This window comes from Myxine glutinosa, chromosome 5 (genome assembly GCF_964187855.1).
Source record: "Myxine glutinosa chromosome 5, kmMyxGlut1.1, whole genome shotgun sequence".
NCBI lineage: Eukaryota > Metazoa > Chordata > Myxini > Myxiniformes > Myxinidae > Myxine > Myxine glutinosa.
The window spans coordinates 105,043,787-105,061,496 of record NC_136265.1 but is presented as its reverse complement, the minus strand read 5'-3'; the positions used below and the strand labels follow the sequence as shown (position 1 = coordinate 105,061,496).

General features: G+C 45.3%; 1 protein-coding gene across 1 annotated transcript in view; it reads right to left on the bottom strand.

Moving 5' to 3' along the window:
• Window positions 1-17,710, bottom strand: part of SMCHD1 (structural maintenance of chromosomes flexible hinge domain containing 1) — a 238,536-nt gene that overhangs the window by 90,204 nt on the left and 130,622 nt on the right. Inside the window, exons 21-25 of the mRNA XM_078777400.1 lie at window positions 14,131-14,219; window positions 8,390-8,508; window positions 7,126-7,293; window positions 6,658-6,783; window positions 6,367-6,446 (exon numbers count right to left, since the gene is read on the bottom strand). Coding sequence (XP_078633526.1) covers window positions 6,367-6,446; window positions 6,658-6,783; window positions 7,126-7,293; window positions 8,390-8,508; window positions 14,131-14,219 — 582 coding nt within the window. The remainder of the gene's footprint in view (window positions 1-6,366; window positions 6,447-6,657; window positions 6,784-7,125; window positions 7,294-8,389; window positions 8,509-14,130; window positions 14,220-17,710) is intronic.

Below are 17,710 nucleotides of genomic sequence, written 5' to 3'. Positions count from 1 at the left end.
ATTACACACCACATCAGAACCTTTCCTTTCAATCTTTCTGCCATTACACCCTCCTCCATGCATTCGCACCCACCTGGATCCTCCTCCGCACTTCTCCCTCTGCCTTACCATCCCCGATCACTGCTCCCACCAGATACTCAAACCTATTTGCTTGTCTTATCTCCTTCCCCCATCAACCTGATATTCATTTATTTTATCTGCTGCCTGACCCACATCACCTTCGCCTTCTCCATGCTCATTTTCAGCCCATGTTTTCTCATTCTTTTTTTTGCATCCAAAGTCTAGGCTCGTGTAAGAGCTAACACATAAAAACAAACAGAAACACACATGAAATATATAATAAAGGGAGTAGGAGACAAGAGGGGGAGAGAGAAAACGGAATTTGAAGGAGGTGGATCTGGGGTGTATCAACAGGGGTAGAAAAGATCAAGATTTTGGATGGGGGAAGGATAAGAGATGGTGGTGAACAGCTGTTTTAAAGACCTGGAGGGAGGAGTGGGATTGAAGAGAGTGGGGGAGTTTGTTCCAGAGGCGGGAGAAAAGAGGAATGAAGGAGTGAAGGTGAGCAGAGAGTCTTGATTTTGGCAGTTTCAAAAAGCTTGTTCCCCCATCAGTCTGCCCCCTCCCTACCCCCATAGCTCCCCAAAATGAGCGCAGATTTTGATGTGGTCAATACACCTTCATTAGGTATCAGATATGCAGCTTGTGGCCAGGTTTAATCGAAATTGCGTGTAGTTTCAGAAAAGAGAGCAAATACCTATTTTGGAGAGTAAACCCTCCTCCTTCCCTCCCCCCCATGGACTCCCTTAATGAGTGCAGATTTTGATGTGGTCAGTATACCTTCGTTGGGCATCAGATATGCAGCTTATGTCCAAGTTTCATCAAAAGTGTGTGTTTGGTTCAGGTGATAACGACTCGTGTTTGCAGACTCACTGACTCGACTTACCTACGGACACTGCTCGATCGCATAAGCTCACCGGACTAAAGTCCAACTGAGCTAAAAACGTATTTGTTAATGGCGCTCAATGCAGCTTGTCCCATCGCATCACCATGTCGAGTTCCTTTACAATTCTTATGGGGCTGGCAGTACAGCCTAGAGGTACGCACACTCACCTGAGCCGTTTCGCCCGGAGTCAAATATGCACCCAACTATAAACTGTCATCCTGGTGTTTGACAAGTAGGGCGATTCATCAATGTGTGCGCGGTCCCTCGGATATGCTCCTTGGATGTTGGAGAGGAACTTTGTCATTTGTTCAGCGTGCCGGTGATAACTCGCCTACTCTGCACAACATATATGATGGGATCTTTAATGTCCAGCAACTCATTCCAACAGATGGGACATCCAGTTTAACATCCATCCAAGGGACAGTCCATCCTCGCCTTACCTGTGAAACACCAAGATGGCATATCAGTCTACTCAAATGTTCACTTGCAGTCTGACTACAGACTCGTCCCAACGGTCGAAAAGCACCTCAGGAGCAAAGGTCAATGAAACACACCAGGACCTGACAGACGAGTCGCTTTGTGTGACCGTGTTCGGCATTGTATTCCCCACAGGCCTTTCTGGCGAGATCTCTCGGTGGATGAAACTTACGACGCGGGGTTTCGGGGCACGTGAGGAGAACAGGTAGGGTGACCTCATTTAACAAGGTAACTTGGGAGAAGATACGTTCCTCTTTGGCATTACTGTGAGCAGGACTGTAACCAGGAGGCCAAATCGTGGCTCTCCATCTGCCCTTCTCATCAACGACATCTCATGCCAGGTCATGTCCACGCTTTGGTTTTCATCAGAAACAGATGTGTCTGTCTGGCAGTATTCTGTACACCATGTATTCGTTATACTGTGGAGATATTCTTCCTTCCTCGACAGATTGCATTTCAATGCGGAGAACCTTTCAACAAAACATCTGACATCGTCAAATTCATTTTCTCTTCACATGGAAAAGTCAACGAGTTTCATCCTGATGTGGGAAATGGTCAACAGACGCATCATGTCAACTCCGCATGGGGAATAAGTGTCAACGATGATGTAATCGGTGCCTTAATTATGACGTCATAATTCAACAGGGACAACGCTTAGTCTGATCAGTTTGAAATTTCTTAAGCGTGATCTACACAACAATTATATTAGAGAATATAAATTTATGATGTCAACTTTCATATGGTCTAGCAGCCATATTGGATCAAAGAAAAGAAAAAAAACCCTTCAAAAACAGAAGAGTTGGCTCGCACCAAGTTGACTGCACAGGGTAAGTATTCTATGAATACCGTGTAGTTGTAAGATATTGTTCGTGTGGACAAACCTTTTCAGAATGGATTAGAAAAATGTCAGATACATTTCAGTCCATGGATTATCAAAGTGTTCTTCCAGCCATTTAAGTTGAGGATCCTTGGTCTTATTTTGACTGGCAAAGTGCAGGATCCGATTTATACAAGTGTCCCTACGAAGCCATCACATTGATGCAAACTTGAGAATCTTTCTGTACTTCTGATTACAGAATGATCATCAATCGAGAAGCAACTTGTAAGAGTGAAGCTTTCAGATGCATGGTTGGCCAATGGCCATGTTGTGTAGTATATGACGCAAACCCGTGAATACATCAGGATTTCTCTTTTTGAAATGCATGCAGAATCCTATGCGTTTTCAAAGATTCACACCCGCAATGTCGATACTCAGGGCACTGAATTTTTTTCATGAGATTCTACCTGCCCAACATTTCTCCTCCACGTTCTCAAAAATGCCCAATTCTGCCCAGCTTGATATCAGACATCTTCCATAAATTTGTGATGACTTCGCCCCAGTTGACTTTGATGACCGAGATGACCATGACTTCCTCTCCTGTCGTAGTCAACGTGTGGCCCTGAATATAATTCTCTCATCTCCGCTTCCTGTCCAGGCTGGAGTTCCCCATGGTAGTGTTCTAGGCCCTGTGCATTTTCTGGTCTTCATTAATGATCTCTCCGACTCTCTGGAAATTCCTCTCTATTTCTTTGCTGACGACTCCACTCTCTGCTGCTCCATATCGCAACCCTCAGATCGGCATTCTGCAGCCTCCTCACTCTCTGCAGACCTGGACAAAATCACAAACTGGTCAAACAAGTGGAGCAATGTCTTTCAATCCTGACAAATCTCACACTCTCACTTTGTCTCTCCAAAAGGACCGTCTGGAAAACCCTCCCATGTACTTTCTCAACAATCCTCTTGAAGAAGTTCTGTCACTCAAGCTTTTGGGTCTCACTATCTGCCATGATATTTCCTGGGAAAACCATATTTCCAAGCTGGCCTCCAAAGCCAGTGGCCGTCTGGGCATCCTCCGTCGTGCAAAGTCCTTTCTGGGCATTTATGAGCTCCTCACCACATACAAAGCTTTCATCCGCAGCTCAATGGAATACTGCTCTCCCCTCTGGGCTGGTGCTCCGACCTCACACCTAGCGCGGCTACATGTGGTTGAATCCAAAGCTTTCAGAATCATTGGAATCTCCCGCGATGAAGCTGATTCTGAGGGCCTTTCTCTCTCTCACCGCAGGCAGGTTGGTGGTCTTTCTGTTTTCTACCGACTCCTCTCCGGCCTTGCTCCCCCAGCTCTGTCTGTGTTGTGTGCCCCAAATATTCCTTCAGGTCACCCAAGATCTGCCAGCAACCCTCTTCTGGTGAAACTGCCAAAATCAAGACTCTCTGCTCACCTTCACTCTTTCATTCCTCTTTTTCCACCCCCTCTGGAACAAACTCCCACACTCTTCAATCCCACTCCTGCCTCCAGGTCTTCAAAACAAAACTCCAGGTCTCTTCACTCCAAAAGACCATCTTTAGAAAGAGTGGTCCAACATGGTCAGTGCAGGCAAATTGTATTATTGCGGATGTGGAAAGATTAGCAAAATTCTCTCCTGATTAGTTATGGCACGACCGATATGCCTCCTCCCACATTAAGTCTTTGCTTACTCTAACTTTGACCTAAAACCTCAAGGCCATTTGACCTCAATATGTAATCTGTACCTATGTATCATGGTACATAGACTTTTTCTCGTTCAAATCCCTACCTCGATAACATCACATGCAACACATAAGGGATCCCTAGTTTAGATATTTCAATAGTAATTGTGGTTAATTAGGTTACCTATCCACTCGTATCAGTGAACAGGGAAATGCGTTGTGTGCGTATAGCAGGTTCGATCCCCCCCCCCCTTTTGATAAACGTCTTCTTTTATAAATCCGGTTTAATGCCTATCCCCATCCCTCTTAAACCCCTCCTTCTCCACACTTTTCTATAGTGCAACCATGCACACATTACATTACAATACACACACCCTCAAAGCCAGTTCAGCACGACAATCACCACCCTGCAAGGCCATTCCAGTGTCATCTGCGTAATCCACACCAGCATTTTTGTGCTACCAGTGAGGGAAACTGCAAGATAAACACAGAATGGGATGCGCTGCGGAGAGAAAAAGCTACATAGCCAGACCTATGGCAGCTGGGCGAAGGTTGGTAGATCAAACCTCTGAGCAGCTATGGGCCGCATGCCAATGAGAAAGCACAATGCGTGGGTCAAAAGGTGCTGTGGTGACCTTTGCTCCCAAAAGCCACGCCCTGCCTGGGAGCCATAAAAGGCAGTGCATTCAAGGCACCACTGCTGCTTGCATCTGAGGAACGGAAGGAGGAACTGCTTTGGTCTGGAAGACGGATCGGGTGAGCTGTGCCACCTGAACAAGGGCAAATCTCTGCCAGGGCAAGCAGGCTGGGCCACGAATGACCGCTGGACAGGCAGCACGAGTTCCCTGGACGCAACGGCCAGGCACACTGATTCACATGATCTTTTCTTGCCATCCCTAGTTTCTAATTAGTCGAGTTGAGACGCATAAAAGAGCGCATCGCTTGCCTGGTGACCCACCAGGGTACACGGAGCATCAATGATTATCCCTTGACCCGTCCAGGTGGGGTTACTGATTCGCACCCTCACAGCTTCTCCTCAGCATACATATGCACCTCTCCTGACACACTGCACCACATCACCATCGCTCACCTCACCAACCCCCCTTTCATGTTGGGACCCACGTAGGCCTGCTGGGTCACATGCGGGTGAGCAAGGGGTCAAAATCACACCCCGATTCATATTCTTCTCCCTGTCTCTGTCTCTGTCTCTCTCTCTATCTGTCCCCCTTATCTAATTTTTATGGTTGAATGGGGCATGCCTGTGTGTATTCTTAGTGTTAAGGCCAAATGCTTAAGGGGTTCTTTTACATGCAAGGCATTAAGACTGTTTCTTTGTGACACTGCAAATTGTAAGTACTTGCTTATAAACACAAACACAAGTAAGTACTTGCTTATAAACACAATCTTTCCAAACCTGCTCAATTGTCTGTTTCCACCATTGGTTAGACATAGCATGTAATAAATAGACGGGAGATTGTTCCCCAGTGATTTGTTATGTTCGATTATCCAACGTCCCGCCTACGGTTCCGCCCGGTCGTACGTAATTTATAGATAAAGGAGGGAAGTCACGAGCACGGTTCCCCATCTGGGAGAACTAAATCACCGGGAAGGTAACGCGAGAGTTGAGCACAGGGACCCTACCAGATTTAGTCACCGCAGACAGCGTCCGTGGTTACTTAGCAACCAGTCTGGTCACGGAGTTATCCGTGGCTCGTCGGCTTCAGGGTCGGAGGTTGGGAAGCAGGTCCGAGTAAACCCCACGTGAGGCCTATGACCCCGATCCCGTAACAGAATGTTGTGCTCCACTACACGCCCAGCATAAAGAACCTCTGCCTTAGTCACCAAATCTTTTTTTTTGAATTACGGTTTGAATTTGGAACGGTAATTTGTGCACATCCTGTGTATAAATGAAAACAATCCAAATCTAATCCCAACAATCAAAATCCAAAATACTAACAAATATCATAGGAAGTCGAAGAGCGTATTGGAAAGCACATACCAATCGACTTGGGGTGACAGCAATAAAGCAAACGTGAGGAAGTGAAGTGTTTGTGTGCGGAAAGAGTGGCGAGGTGACCTTTGGTCGGGTAAAGCTCATGACGTCACATGGCCAATATACTAGAGTGGTACCTAGCATATCGGATATAGGCCGATACAGGTGTGGTGTGTGTGTGTGTGTGTGCGTGCGTGCGTGTGTGTGTGATGGAAGCGAAACATTTCGTCTTTGAAATTGCTCGTACTTCCTGTCCAATACAGGTCACTTGTAATATCAATGGTAGTCATTATCGATTCTGATAGCACAATCGCCACCGCCACCGTATCATGCATAAATACGTCACTTCTGCACACCTAGCGATCCAAAATTGTTGTGGATAGTGTGCACCAGCACCACACAACATCGTTGGTATAGAAAGGTGGAACGTTACTTCGTTACCTTTTTCCAAACACCATAAATGGTCCAAACTTGACACGACCACTCTTGTCTGTTCGCTGAGGTGTTGGCGCAGGTACAAGCTGCGAAACACAATTTAAATGTTTATCAAACCAACGGATATCATGTATGCACAATGGGATATTGACTCCCACCCCTACTCCTTCAGCCCTCCACCCTCCCCCCCAAGCACATCTCAACAATTCTCCCTCCTCGTCATATTCCTATCCCTCTCTCTTCTCTCACCTCTCCTCTGCCCTCATTTCCAAAGGCCTTCTCAAGACCTGGACTTGCCTTTAATGCAGCTGGACGGTGCAACGTGACCTTCACGCCACTTTGACAGCAAAGGTTGCCCCACAAGTCGAGCAATTGAAAAAGAAAAACATCTTTTAGTAGTCGCTGATTGAAAGCAACGAGTGGCTGCACAAATAAAATAACAAGAAGAGGAGTTGGGATTTGAATTAGCGACACACGACATGCAAGTTCAAATGAAAAAACAAGCTTTTTAAGGTTTAAGATAGATTACTTTGGGGGGGGGCGGGGGGGGGGGACAATCTGTCCCAAAGTTAGGCCGAGTCAGAGAAGCCATCTTGAATTTGCTTGCAAAATGAATAAACACGACGATGATCCATGCAGGACAAACGTGTGAGAGGGAAGGAGAAGAGATCGAGAGGACATGGCGTGAATTAATATGTACAGAAAGATCCGAGCGCCGCACCCGATCACATTTCACTAAATTTCCGTTTTGATTGATCATCTCACCACGTCGTCCTTTGGTGCATCGACGAGCGCGAGGCTGCTGGGAAGGCCTGGGATTAGCGAAACCACCAAGGTTTCTATGAAGCCGTTGTAATCAAACATGATATTCCTTGGGCCAGGTGCGCCTGGGCTAAAGCGCAGCCCAGATACCGTGGCCTTCAGCTCTTCTTCCTGCAAAGACACCCGCATCTCATCCTTATGGACTACGCAGCACAGTAATCAACTTGCAACTTCGTCATATCCCCTTACGATGAGCTTACATATGTCAATGCCGCAGGCAGGAGAGCTCCGAAGCAGCGAGTTTGCTTTTCAGCTGTCCAAGCTGTGTTGGACTTCCAAACAAATTATAAAACATCACCCTGAGGCTTCGCAGTTACATCATTCCGGAGGACCATTCGGAGGATCAACCAGGGGACCATTCGGAGGACCATCGGGAGGACCATCGGGAGGACCATCCGGAGGACCATCCGGAGGACCATTCGGAGGACCATTCGGAGGGCCATTCGGAGGACCATTCGGAGGACCATTCGGAGGACCATTCGGAGGGCCATTCGGAGGGCCATTCGGAGGACCATTCGGAGGATCATTCGGAGGACCATTCGGTTCGGTGTCCTCTTTACAAAATATTTTCTGGGGGATGTTAACGATTCCACCATGTATTTTGCACGATTTGGGGATTGTGTGCTGGCACCCAGGCCAAACTGCACAAGTACTAACTAGGCAACACTATTCGAGAATGGCAACCTTTCCAGAGTTGGCGATCATTATTCTCAACCAACATCGGTCACCATTTGTCTCAAAGCACCCTAATCCTCGGTGAAGAGTCAAAGCATACCTTGACCTTGAGACATACCTCAATGTTTGGGTAAGCAATTTAGCTCCGGTGTCAGCACTTCTGCATGCAGCACAAAGCTGTGGAGTAGCGTCATTGCCCGAAGGCACAACTGTGCCGCAGATGCAGTGCCCTCTGCTGGTTAAGGCAGGTATTTGGAATTTATTCAGGGTGCCGGCGACAGCTCACCTACTCTTCGCGAAGGACACCGCGGAATCTTTAACGTCCGCCGACTAATGCTGGCAGCCGGGATGCCCAGTATAACGTCCATCCGAGGGACGGCGCACATATTCATGACTCGCACATCTATCGCCAACAACAGTCAGGCATTTACATCTTGTCTTCTGGCACGATGAGCTACAACAGGATTCGGCCAGACAATCGGGGAGGCTATGATTTGGAATTGTACTTGTGTAGGAGAACACCATGGCCTACCTGTGATACGACCTCCATCATGCTGCAATCCAAACCCTCGCCTGACACTTTCAGCTGAGAGAAGCAAGGCAGACTTGGGCGGGCTGTCATATTACCAAATTCATCCACAAGGTACACCTCTGGGCAACACAAAGGTGAGAGATACTTATGCATACCAAAAGGTAAAAGCAGAACCAAAACGTGACGGTATACGCCTCAAAGACAGCGATAAGTAAACAACGTCATCTAAGGTTCGAGGACAACCAGGAAGGGTTATTATTTCACATCAATCTTCCTCTTCTAGCGTATGCAGCACGAGGCTGCGGGTTGGCATCATTGGCTGAGGGCACGTCTGTGCCGCTGATGCAGTGCCCTCCGATGGTGCGGGCAGGAATTTGAAATTTGTTCAAGGTGCAAGCAATAGCTCACATACTCTTCGTGAAGGGCCCCGTGGGATCTTTAACATCCACCAACTACTGCCGGCAGACAGGATGCCCAGTTTAACGTCCATCCGAGGGACGGCACACACTGACGAATCACCCTGAATATGAAACACCGAGATGACAGTTCACAGCCGGGTCAGGATTCAAACCCAGGCTGGACACCTTCGAGGCGAGTGTGTGTGTGTCCACTAGGCCATCCTGCCAACACATTTCAAATCAATTATTCCATTTCTAAAAGGAGGTTGGTTCACCTGTGGCAAAAAGTACAACTCATATCCTTACACGAACACTTTATACCAAATCTTGGAATTAAACAGCATTTAAAACGTGTTGGTCAAGCATCCTTTCTCATGGCTTTTTTTTTTTTTTTTTTTTTTTTTTAAAATACTGAATCGAGGCTCGTGAAAGAGCTGAATGGCTTTAGAGGAACAGGGTTAAAGATGAGTTTGAGATTCGGAAGGAAAGGAAAAAAAAAAATTGAAATAAAGCGAAGGAAGTGGGAACATGTCGGGTTTTTGACTCACGAGCATGTGGCCTCGGCAAACAATAAAAATGAATATTATTCGATCGCACACAAACTCATGCATGGACATAAAGTTAAACTTTGGCCAAGATAACACAAATCTTTTAAAGGACTTGAAATCGAATACGTTTTCGTGCCGATCAGAAAGTCATTGATGTTGTTATTGTTAACACGTTTGCAAAACCATTGCAGCTTTCTTTGAAGAGAGCAACAAACTCTCTCATGGCATGCTGACTTTGACGAAGAAGAGCGTGAATTGCTTTGCAATACATGTCCCGACTGAAGTGTTTTTATTTATTTATTATTATTATTATTATTATTTTTTTTTTTTTTTTTTTTTTTTGTTTGTTTTTGTATATAGAATCGAGGCTCGTGAAAGAGCTAACATTTATTTCACAAACAAATCAACCAGACAAACAAAATATATAAAAAGAGGGAGCGGAAGACAAGATGGGGAGAGAAGGGGAAGCACACAAACACAACATTTGAGAGCAGGGAGATGTGTGGGAGGGAGAGGGCTTGGGGGGAGGAGGCGTGGGAAGGGGGGGGGGGGGGGTGAGAAGTATAAAACTCCTTGGACAGAAGTTGGTATTTCAAAAAAGTGGATTTGGGGTGAAATTAGCGGGGGTAGAAAAGATCAAGGTTTTGGATGGGGGAAGATAAGAGATGGTGGTGAACAGCTGTTTTAAAGACCTGGAGGGTGGAGTGGGATTGAAGAGAGTGAGGGAGTTTGTTCCAGAGGTGGGAGAAAAGAGGAATGAAGGAGTGAAGGTGAGCAGAGAGTCTTGATTTTGGAAGTTTAACCATAAGAGGGTTGCAGGCAGATCTTGTGCGACCTGGAGGAATATTTGGGGGACAGAGCCCAGAGAGAGCTGGAGGAGCAAGGACGGAGAGGAGTCGGTAGAAGACGGAAAGACCACCAACCTGCCTGTGGTGAGTGAATGAAAGGCCCTTGGAGTTAGCTTCATCGCGGGAGATTCCAATGATTCTGAACGCTTTGATTCCAATGATTCTGAATGAAATATTTCAATATATCGTAGTACATGGACTTAATTTAGTTAAAATCCCTAACTCGTAACCATTTTTACCTGACATGACCTCTGACCTTTGACGCAAAAATCGAATCCGTTCAACTTTGTGACATAATATATACTTACATCAACTTTGGTTAAAATCCAAGCGCTGGCTCACAAGTTAGCGTGGTAACAGAATGGTTATCTAATGGGACGTCCGACCTTTGACCTCTTCACCTCAAAAATCAACCGGTTCATCTTTACATCATTATTCATAGTTGTATAGAGTTTGGCCAAAATCCAAGTACTGATTCACAAGTCAGCGCAGTAACACAACTTTTACCTAGCATGACCTCGAACCTTTACCCTTTGACCCCAAAATCTAGTCAGTTCACCTTTGCGTCATTATACATACTTGCACCAAGTTTGACTAAGATCCTTTGAGCCATTCTTCAGTTATCGCTGGAATGAAAACCCATCACGGGCAGACTGACGCACGGATGGACGGACAATCTGAAAATATGCCTCCGGCAACGTCTTCAGTGGAGGCGTAAAAATTAACTCTCTCTTCAAAATGCCAACCGGACATCAGCATGGTGCTTTACACACAAGGCGATTCAGCAACAGGTGCTCCGTCCCTCGGACGGACATTAAACTGCGCATCCCACAAACAGGTGCCCTTCGTGAAGCAGTAGGTGGGTCATCGCCAGACACAAAACGCATCACAAAGTCCTGCTCTAACCTGCAGGGGGCACTGCGACGCCCCTGCGAGTACCGATGATCACCAGGAGCCACGGGCTGCGTTAAAAATGATGACCGTGTGCTCGAAACCGCCCGACTGAACAAGGCGCGCGGTGTCCAGGTTCGGCACCCACCGCCGTCGTGGGAACTTGGTGAGAAACCCATGTTGAACGCCGGGTGCCGATGCCTTCCCATCCCGATGCCCAAAGCACGTTTCTGTCGAAAGCATGCACGATCTTGATAAGGGAGCAGCGAGTACGACCTCAGCACGGGGTTTACTCTGGCACTCGCTTCAAAGGCTCGAAAGTTGCTCAATTTGGCAACGGCGCCCCTCGTTCCAGCAACACCACATTAGCCAAATGGCCAAAGTATACAGTCTTGGCACTCCCACGGCAGGCGAGCGCAAATTCCGACTGCGTTACGTTTCGACGATCTCGCATGTGTAAGCAAATCAAGATGTTGCGGAAGGCCCTCAAAGTCCGCTCATGCTGCATGCATTAATTACTGTCTGCTTCGAGACGTTTTTACATACCTCAAAACCTCGGCAAATGTTACCCACGTGGTGCTACCAATTTAGCGACGCAGATCCGCATCACCGTCCTTTTCGTTTGTGCACCAGGTTATAGGAATACTCGAGTTTCTTTGAACAACACCAAACTACACAGCCGTCTCGGCACTCATATCCACATGCATGTTCACCTAAGTTAAGCTCACGCACATTTCTTTGTATTTACCTCAACCACCGAAGGTGAATGGAGGTTATGTTTTCACCCCTGTCTGTTTGTTTGTGTGCAGGATATCTCAAAACGTGGAAGGATTCGGATGAAATTTGGTGGAGAGGTTGGGTGGTGTGTGTAAAGGACGAATTGATTCGATTTTGGTGAAGATCCAGATCCAGATCCGAGGGTTTTTTAAATTTTAAAAGTGATTCTTCACCATTGAGAAATAGGGCCTAAAACGATACGTAGCATGATGTCCGAAAAGTTACGGACGAGTTATGACAAAACTAGGTGCACGAGTAGGTTAAATGACAACAAGAAGCCGATTCATTTCTGGCCCAGGTCCGGATCCAGATCAGGCCGAACAGTAGTCGGATACAAAACATAAACGAATCAGCTTAGGGGAGGTTTGCGCTCTATTGGATGCCCTTCTAGTTTTAATTTTGATCGTGATTCCAGAAGCGCATGTTGAGGGCGATCAATTTTCACAGCATAATTACCATAAAGAAATCCTATAAAAGCTGTAACGATCCTATGAAAAGTCAATGGATGCAATCTTATCGGCAATGGACAACAAGCCTTAGCGTGTGGCCATTTAATAACTTGGAGGATCTTTCTGTACCCGAACCACAGCCTGGACCCCCCCACTCCCCACCTCCCGTTCCCTGTCCCCCGTCTCTCTCCCTCACATCTGCTCCTAGTTTTTGATACTTTAAATTTGGGGTTCTCTGCCATTCTGAACATATTGCATCCCCAATGTTATATTTTTCTTCAGATTATGTGGTCATTGGTGCCAACTCGTAATTGATGTTGCAACACATTTTATATAAGTTTTTGTTTCCAGAGTCAAGGCCCGTGGAAGAGGGAGCGCACTGAACAGATCAGGACCCAACAGAACGAAAGGAACAGCATAGAGAGGGTGGTGAGGGTGGTGGGTGTGGGGGGAGGAGGGAAGGGGCACCAATGGCAAGTTTGAAGAAACATTAGGAGAGTTGGACAAATAATGGGTGTGGGGAAGAATGAGGAGGAGGGACGGATGCATGAGGTCGACAGGATCAATACAGAAGGAAACTCTCTGGAAACATACACTTTGATAGAGAAGGTAAAAATGGAAATTGGAAAGAGGAGGGGTTGGGGGTGGTGGAGGTTAATAATGGTAGAAGAGATCATGGTTTTGTATTGCGGATGACCTGAGATGTGGTGAAAACCTGTCTTGAAGATCTAGAGGGAACAATGGGATTGAAGAGAATGTGGAAGTTGGTTCCACAAGTGGGGAAAAAGAGGAATGAATGAGTGCAGGTGAGTAGTGAACTTGGATTTTGAGAGTTTCATCAGAAGAAGGTTGGTGGACCATGTGCACCCTGCAGATACCTGTTGGGGTGGGGAAAGGGGAAGCACGGAAAGAGCAAAGGGTGCAAGACCAGAAAAGAGGCGGGAGAAGACAGAGACCACCGACCTGTCTGTGATGGCAAATGATGTTGGAAGAGAAAGATGAGGGTGAGACATCCCACAGATCCTGCCATCAGACTTAGAAATAATGTGTACCTGGCCTCATCACTTTCAAGGTAACTATTTGCATTATTCTCAATTAGGCCAGCTGATCAACCTTCATAACCACAGACAACGCATTTCAAAACTTCACTTCACATGATCAGCCTTCAATTTGGCTTTACCTTAAAACATCAAATAACACGAAAGAAAGTCGACAGAAAGAGAAAGAGGATGCGGGACACATGAATGAATGAATGAATGAATGAATGAATGAATGAATGTTCGTTTTAAGGCCTTTTTCCCCGCTAGAGCAGGGGTTAGCCTTGCAGGCCCCATGACAATCATGGTTCCCTGTTTGAGGCAATGTTTTTATGGCCGGATGCCCTTCCTGGCGCCAACCCTTGGTCACGCTCTTACGATGCACAGGGATACGGTGTACCTATTCTAAACCGGGGTACACACCGGGATCATTCATCACAGCAAGCTGGTATTGCCGACCTCAATTTGCCGACCTCGGAAGGATGACAGGCTGAGTCAACCCCCCTGGCGTTAATTCAGCGATCGACCGGGATTCGAACCCAGGATCCTAGGATCCCAAGCCGGCACCCTAACCGCTAAGCCAACACCAGGCTAGAATGCGGGACACATGATACGTGAGATTTTTGCTTGTCGTTAAATATCAAAGCCATTCACTCCAGCGTTTACAGGAGTCACGTGGATGACTCCCTGAAAGTTTGTGGGACCTTCATGGGCCTTTGCAGGGTATTGGAACAAAAGCATTTCTGGAAGTCAATGCGGAAGATTAATGGGCGAAAGCAAAGAAATAAATTACCAATTTTGGCAGGAAGAGCTTTACCCAAGTGCACCACGAGGTCGCCAGAATATTGCACTTTCAGCCGCTTTGCTTCGGTCGCCTCTGGCCTAAAAGTCGAATGGGAAGTGTGGGAGGGAAAGAGACAGGAGGATGAAATTCAATTAAGCTAACAGTGTGGCAAATGCCATTGATGCCTTTCAACATAATTCAAACAAAATAAATGTTTCCATAAAGAGGAGCAACATTCTTCCCAAGGTACCCAACCCGAAGCATGCCGGCTGTGCGTTTGGTATATTCCAGAATCGACACCGCAGCTGCGCAGAAATGAAAGCGACCCAATCAATGATCGCACTTGTTATCCATCAAGAAGGGTTCACACATCGGTTATCATCCCCCCCCCCCCCCCCCCCCCCCGAAGCCAAACAAACTTGTTTTTACTGACATGTTCCAACACTTTTATACTGGATCAGCATGACCTCAATAAATTGGGCACGACATTTATTGATGAAATAAATGTCGTGCCCAATTTATTATGGTGATCGGTAATTAAATACATTCTTACAAAGTGTTCGAGAGTACAACGATAAAGCATCCCAAAATGCAAATGCCATCCAGATCCGGTTTCTATTAGAACTAAACTTGACAAAAACAACAGCTAATATATGTATGTATATATATATATATTTTTTTTTTAGCTGTTGTGTGTGTGTGTGTGTGTGTGTGTGTGTGTGTGTGTGTGTGTGTGTGTGTGTGTGTGTATATATATATATATATATATATATATATATGTGATGTGTGTTTGTGTATATATATACATACATACATACACACACACACACACACACACACACACACACACACACACACACACACACACACACACACACACACACACACACACACACACACACACACACACACACACACACACACACACACACACACACACACACACAGTAGCGTCTTATTAGTTGGGGAGCACCGGGATTTTGGTGGACACTTCGTGCAACATTTGGTTGCCCAATGGTTTTTCAAACTTCCGACCTTCCTAAACAATATTCCTGAGGGCAACCTTCTGAGGTCAATGTACCTCAATGTGAAAATTGCGTTTACATTTACACCGCGGGGTTTGCGAAAGTCGATTCAGCGATGTATGCAGTTTCCCCATATAGTCAACAAAAATAATGCTACCAATAAAGATTTGGTATCAAAATGACCAGAATGATGAGGCGCATTCCATAAAAGAACCAAAAGGGAGATATATTCTTTTTTTTCTTTTTAAAATTTGAATGAGAGACACAATAATGAAAAATTCATTGAAAATAAATAACAACACAAGACGTGCTAGCTTCAATTAGAAATTAAAACATCTGGAAGTGTTACCTTTGACGTCTCGCTGACACAGCAGGTGGAACTCGCTGTTGCAAAGATAAATCTTTCCTGTTGTGGAAACCTGTCTAAATAAAGATTGCACACTTTGGCTCTGGACTGCTATCCCGAGAGATTTATTGCGACAATTTTAGCAGCAAGGCATGAAATTACGTCAGTGGGCATTTATCTGTGGCTATCGGGCCCTGGGAAAGAACTGCAGAAAGGCTTTTATCAAAAGGTTCTCAACGAAACATCACAACGCCTGGTGCCGAGGGCCGATTGCCATGTTGATAACCAAATAGGGCTCCACGTCCAGCCTGGATCACAAACACCACTTTGCTACACCGGGTATGCCATTGCTGGCTGAATTAACTCAGCTATCATCTCGCATTTTCAATCTGTTTGATCTCAAACTCCATTTGCAAAACATGGGTGTGATATTAAAAGTGAAATCACGCACTTTGGATAAAAAAGGATTTTTTTTTTTTTTAAAGAAATTCAAAAATCTCCTCAATATCGAACAGACCATAAACTACGACAAAAAAAGATTAAGGAAGATCTGCATATTACATGCACCGTTATGACAGAGTGGTTGGTTGAACCTCATCCCGACTTCAAAAGGTTCTTTGATTCTGGCTTTTGCACTGCGAGCAGGACAATGCAATCGAAACATTTAAACTTCAATTTGAGCCAACACGCACGACATACAGACTCACACCCAGGTGACGATCCACAAAGGAGCCCCCCTTGGAACAAAACTTAAAGAACAAGAAAACTTGACAAACTGGTCCATGAATCATTTTCCCTTTCTGAAACAGAGGTGGATACTTCGATACCTGCAAGGACTCTGTTCCATCATCTGAAACCCACATATGGAGATAACAACTGACTCACAATCTGATTCTTGCGGAAATAAATAATTATTTTGAAACGTTTCTGGAACTACCCCCTTCCATCCCCCGTTTGGCTTGTCATCAGAGGTTGACAGTTCCTGAACGTCTTTGTTCCAAGACTTCAAAAAAAACCCATGATGTTCAGTTACAGACAAAAAGAAAAAATCGCGCACGTGTCTGAAGGTAGTGGTTCAGTTTGGCATTTTAAATATGAAACAGGAAAAGCCTAGAAATGAACGAAATCCATCAGAATTACACTTTACCCTACTAAGAATTACCCTTTAGACCCCTATCAAATCACCCTTTACAACCGTCGAGAATTACCTTTTAGAACCCATTGGAATTACCCTTTAGAACTCCTTAGAATTACCCTTTAGAACTCCTTAGAATTACCCTTCAGACCCCTTTAGAACCCATTGGAATTACCCTTTATAACCCTCTGTAATTACCATTTAGAACCCTCTTGAATTACCCTTTAGAACCCTCTTGAATTACCCTTTAGAACCCTCTTGAATTACCCTTGAGAACCCTCTTGAATTACACTTTAGAACCCTCTTGAATTACACTTTAGAACCCTCTTGAATTACACTTTAGAACCCTCTTGAATAACCCTTTAGAACCCTCTTGAATTACACTTCAGAACCCTCTTGAATTACACTTCAGAACCCTCTTGAATTACACTTTAGAACCCTCTTGAATTACACTTTAGAACCCTCTTGAATTACACTTTAGAACCCTCTTGAACCCTCTTGAATTACCCTTGAGAACCCTCTTGAATTACACTTTAGAACCCTCTTGAATTACACTTTAGAACCCTCTTGAATTACACTTTAGAACCCTCTTGAATTACACTTTAGAACCCTCTTGAACCCTCTTGAATTACCCTTGAGAACCCTCTTGAATTACACTTTAGAACCCTCTTGAATTACCCTTGAGAACCCTCTTGAATTACACTTTAGAACCCTCTTGAATTACCCTTTAGAAACCTCTTGAATAACACTTCAGAACCCTCTTGAATTACACTTTAGAACCCTCTTGAATTACACTTTAGAACCCTCTTGAATAACCCTTTAGAACCCTCTAGAATTACCATTTACAACACTTTTGAATTACCCTTTAAAATCCACTAGAATTACCCTTTGGAACCCTCTTGAATTACCCTTTGGAACCCTCTTGAATAACCCTTTAGAACCCTCTTGAATAACCCTTGAGAACCCTCTTGAATAACCCTTTAGAACCCTCGTGAATTACCCTTTAGAACCCTCTTGAATTACCCTTTAGAACCCTCTTGAATTACCCTTTAGAACCCTCTTGAATTAAACTTTAGAACCCTC